Source organism: Oncorhynchus gorbuscha, unplaced genomic scaffold, assembly GCF_021184085.1.
Source record: "Oncorhynchus gorbuscha isolate QuinsamMale2020 ecotype Even-year unplaced genomic scaffold, OgorEven_v1.0 Un_scaffold_11682, whole genome shotgun sequence".
Classification (NCBI taxonomy): Eukaryota; Metazoa; Chordata; class Actinopteri; order Salmoniformes; family Salmonidae; genus Oncorhynchus; species Oncorhynchus gorbuscha.
Genome location: NW_025754189.1, coordinates 629 through 5,000, shown reverse-complemented (window position 1 = coordinate 5,000; position 4,372 = coordinate 629). Strand labels below are relative to the sequence as shown.

At 54.5% G+C, this 4,372-nt stretch overlaps 1 protein-coding gene across 1 annotated transcript in view; it reads right to left on the bottom strand.

Moving 5' to 3' along the window:
• LOC124030454 (protein sidekick-2-like) overlaps window positions 1-4,120 on the bottom strand; it is a gene marked incomplete at its 3' end in the record, with an annotated part of 5,725 nt that extends 1,605 nt beyond the window's left edge. Inside the window, exons 1-3 of the mRNA XM_046341794.1 lie at window positions 4,088-4,120; window positions 3,787-3,844; window positions 3,289-3,480 (exon numbers count right to left, since the gene is read on the bottom strand). Coding sequence (XP_046197750.1) covers window positions 3,289-3,480; window positions 3,787-3,844; window positions 4,088-4,120 — 283 coding nt within the window. The remainder of the gene's footprint in view (window positions 1-3,288; window positions 3,481-3,786; window positions 3,845-4,087) is intronic.
• Between the last annotated feature and the right edge of the window lie 252 nt (window positions 4,121-4,372).

The window sequence follows — 4,372 nt, the reverse complement described above, 5'->3', positions numbered from 1 at the left end:
GTTAAGGGAATGGTTGGGGTTAGGTAATGGCTTGTGTTAGGGAATGGTTGGGGTTAGGTAATGGCTGGGGTTAGGGAATGGCTGGGGTTAAGGGACTGGGGGTGGGGTTAGGGGAGTGAGGTTACGGTTAGGGGGAGGTACTAACCTGGGGAGGGTTAGGAGGAGGTAATAACCTGGGGGAGGGTAATGGGGAGGTACTAACCTGGGGGTAGGGTCAGGAGGAGGTACTAACCTGGGGGAGGGTTAGGGGGAGGTACTAACCTGGGGGTAGAGTTACGGGAGATACTAACCTGGGGGAGGGTTAGGGGAGGTAATAACCTGGGGGAGGGTAATGGGGAGGTACTAACCTGGGGGTAGAGTTACGGGGAGATATTAACCTGGGGGTAGAGTTAGGGGTAGGTACTAACCTGGGGGAGGGTTATGGGGGTAGGTACTAACCTGGGGGAGGGTTATGGGGAGGTACTAACCTGGGGGGGTAGGGTACTAACCTGGGGGAGGTACTAACCTGGGTGAGGTTTAGGAGGAGTTACTAACCTGGGGGTAGGGTTAGGGGAGGTACTAACCTGGGGGTAGGGTTAGGGGAGGTACTAACCTGGGGGTAGGGTTAGGGGAGGTACTAACCTGGGGGAGGGTAATGGGGAGGTACTAAGCTGGGGGTAGAGTTAGGGGAGGTAATAACCTGGGGAGGGTAATGGGGAGGTACTAAGCTGGGGGTAGAGTTAGGGGAGGTAATAACCTGGGGGTAGGGTAATGGGGAGGTACTAAGCTGGGGGTAGAGTTAGGGGAGGTAATAACCTGGGGAGGGTAATGGGGAGGTAATAACCTGAGGGAGGGTAATGGGGAGGTACTAAGCTGGGGGTAGAGTTAGGGGAGGTACTAACCTGGGGGAGGGTTAGGGAGGTACTACCTGGGAGTAGAGTTAGGGGGAGGTACTAACCTGGTGGTAGGGGGCGTGGGAGGTTCTAACCTGGGGGAGGGGGAGGGGGAGATACTAACCTGGGGGAGGGTTAGGGGAGATACTAACCTGGGGGAGGGGGAGGGGGAGGTACTAGCCTGGGGGTAGGGTTAGGGAGGTACTAACCTGGGCTAGGGGGAGGGGAGGTACTAACCTGGGGGTAGGGTTAGGGGAGGTACTAACCTGGGCTAGGGTTAGGGAGGTACTAACCTGGGGGTAGGGTTAGGGGAGGTACTAACCTGGGGTAGGGTTAGGGGAGGTACTAACCTGGGAGTGAGGTTAGGAGGAGTACTAACCTGGGGAGGTTACTACTAACCTGGGTGAGTTTAGGAGGAGTTACTAACCTGGGGGTAGGGTTAGGGGAGGTACTAACCTGGGGGTAGGGTTAGGGGAGGTACTAACCTGGGGAAGGGGAGGGGAGGTACTAACCTGGGGGAGGGGAGGTACTAACCTGGGGAGGGGAGGTACTAACCTGGGGGTAGGGTTAGGGGAGGTACTAACCTGGGAGAGGGGAGGTAGTAGCCTGGGGGTAGGGTTAGGGGAGGTAATAACCTGGGGTAGGGTTAGGGAGGTACTAACCTGGGGGAGGGGGAGGAGGTTACTAACCTGGGGAGGGGGAGGTACTAACCTGGGGGTAGGGGGGCGTGGGAGGTTCTAACCTGGGGGTAGGGAAGGGGAGGTACTAACCTGGGGGAGGGTTATGGGGAGGTACTAACCTGGGGGTAGAGTTGGGGGAGGTACTAACCTGGGGTAGAATTAGGGGAGGTACTGACCTAATGGGGAGGTACTAACCTGGGGGTAGGGTTAGGGGAGGTACTAACCTGGGGGAGGGTTAGGAGGAGGTACTAACCTGGGGAGGGTTAGGGGAGAGTAATAACCTGGGGAGGGTTAGGGGAGATACTGACTTGGGGGAGGGTTAGGGGAGATACTGACTTGGGGGAGGGTTAGGGGGATACTAACCTGGGGAGGGTTAGGGGAGACACTAACCTGGTGGTAGGGAGGTTCTAACCTGGGGGAGGGGGAGGGGGAGATACTAACCTGGGGGAGGGTTAGGGGGAGATACTAACCTGGGGGAGGGGGGGGAGGTAGTAGCCTGGGGGTAGGGTTAGGGGAGGTACTAACCTGGGCTAGGGTTAGGGGAGGTACTAACCTGGGGGTAGGGTTAGGGGAGGTACTAACCTGGGGGTAGGGTTAGGGGAGGTACTAACCTGGGAGTAGAGTTAGGAGGAGGTACTAACCTGGGGGTAGGGGTAGGGGGAGGTACTAACCTGGGTGAGGTTTAGGAGGAGTTACTAACCTGGGGGTAGAGTTACGGGGAGGTACTAACCTGGGTGAGGTTTAGGAGGAGTTACTAACCTGGGGGTAGGGTTAGGGGGAGGTACTAACCTGGGGGTAGGGTTAGGGAGGTACTAACCTGGGGGAGGGGAGGAGGTACTAACCTGGGGGAGGGGGGAGGTACTAACCTGGGGGAGGGGAGGTACTAACCTGGGGGTAGGGTTAGGGGAGGTACTAACCTGGGAGAGGGGGGGGGAGGTAGTAGCCTGGGGGTAGGGGTTAGGGGAGGTACTAACCTGGGGTAGGGTTAGGGGAGGTACTAACCTGGGGAGGGGAGGAGGAGTTACTAACCTGGGGGAGGGGGAGGTACTAACCTGGGGGTAGGGGCGTGGGAGGTTCTAACCTGGGGGTAGGGGAAGGGAGGTACTAACCTGGGGGAGGGTTATGGGGAGGTACTAACCTGGGGGTAGAGTTGGGGGGAGGTACTAACCTGGGGGTAGAATTAGGGAGGTACTGACCTGGGGGTATAGGGGGAGGTACTAACCTGGGGGTAGGGTTAGTGGGAGGTACTAACCTGGGGGAGGGTTAGGAGGAGGTACTAACCTGGGGAGGGTTAGGGGAGGTAATAACCTGGGGGAGGGTTAGGGAGATACTGACTTGGGGAGGGTTAGGGGAGATACTGACTTGGGGAGGGTTAGGGGAGATACTAACCTGGGGGAGGGTTAGGGGGAGACACTAACCTGGGGGAGGGTTAGGGGGAGATACTAACCTGGGGAGGGTTAGGGGAGATACTAACCTGGGGGAGGGTTAGGAGGATGTACAAACCTGGGGGTAGAGTTAGGGGAGGTACTAACCTGGGAGTAGAGTTAGGGGAGGTACTAACCTGGGGGAGGGTTAGGGGGAGGTACTTACCTGGGAGAGAGTTAGGGGGAGGTACTAACCTGGGGGTAGAGTTAGGGGGAGGTACTAACCTGGGGGAGGGTTAGGGGGAGGTACTAACCTGGGGGAGGGTTAGGGGGAGGTACTAACCTGGGGGAGGGTTAGGGGGAGGTACTAACCTGGGGGAACTCCAGATGATATTGTAGAAGAAGAGAGTTGACCCTGTCCCTTGGAGGTCATCCCAGCCACCTGGATGGTGTAGGTGGTGAGGGCGGTCAGCCCGGTGACCCGGTACTCCTGGGTCAGGTTAGCGAGGTAGTGGGTGACCCGGGTGTTGGTCCGGTTAAACTCCTCCCACGATATACGGTAGCCTGTAGGAGAGGGACATCACAGCTGGTTAGACTGATACAGAGGACATAACGAGACTAGAATACAACTGACTAGGTATCCCCCTTTCCCTATAGAATTGAATAGAATAGATCTTTATTGGCCATTTGCACAGAAATAGATTCTTTAGCTACCACAGTACCCTGTTTGGTTGACCCTGTCCAACAAACAGGGTCAACCATAGTCTATGACTACAGTAGGCCTAGTCATCTGTGAGGACTCTGATCTTCTAGTTGGGGTCTTTCCAGAGAGGGTTAGGTTTAGATACTATACTATACTAGGTACAGTACCTGTGAGGACTCCATTCTTCTCGTTGGGATCTTTCCAGCTGACCTTCAGGTACAGTACCTGTGTCCAGGATCTCTGTCTCGCTCAGGTGACCAACGGCACCAGGCTTAGATACTATACTATCCTAGGTACAGTACCTTAGGACATTCTTCTCGTGTCCAGTATGTTTAGGTACAGTACCTGTGAGGACTACAAGTATCATATACTTTTAGAGTAGTACCATATACTTTAGGTAGTACCATATACTTACAGTAGTACCATACTTTATAGTAGTATCATATTCTTGGGATCTTTCCAGCTGACCATCAGAGATGTGTCCAGGATCTCTGGTACCATGACCAAACGGCACCAGTAGTACCACACACACACACAGTTACACCACACACACACACACACACACAACATACACACACACAGTACACACCACACACTTTACACACAGTATCACATACTTTGTATGTCTAGTATCATATACTTTAGAGTAGTACCATATAATTTACAGTAGTACCATATACTTTAAAGTAGTACCATATACTTTGCAGTAGTACCATATACTTTACAGTAGTTTCATATACTTTACAGTTGTAT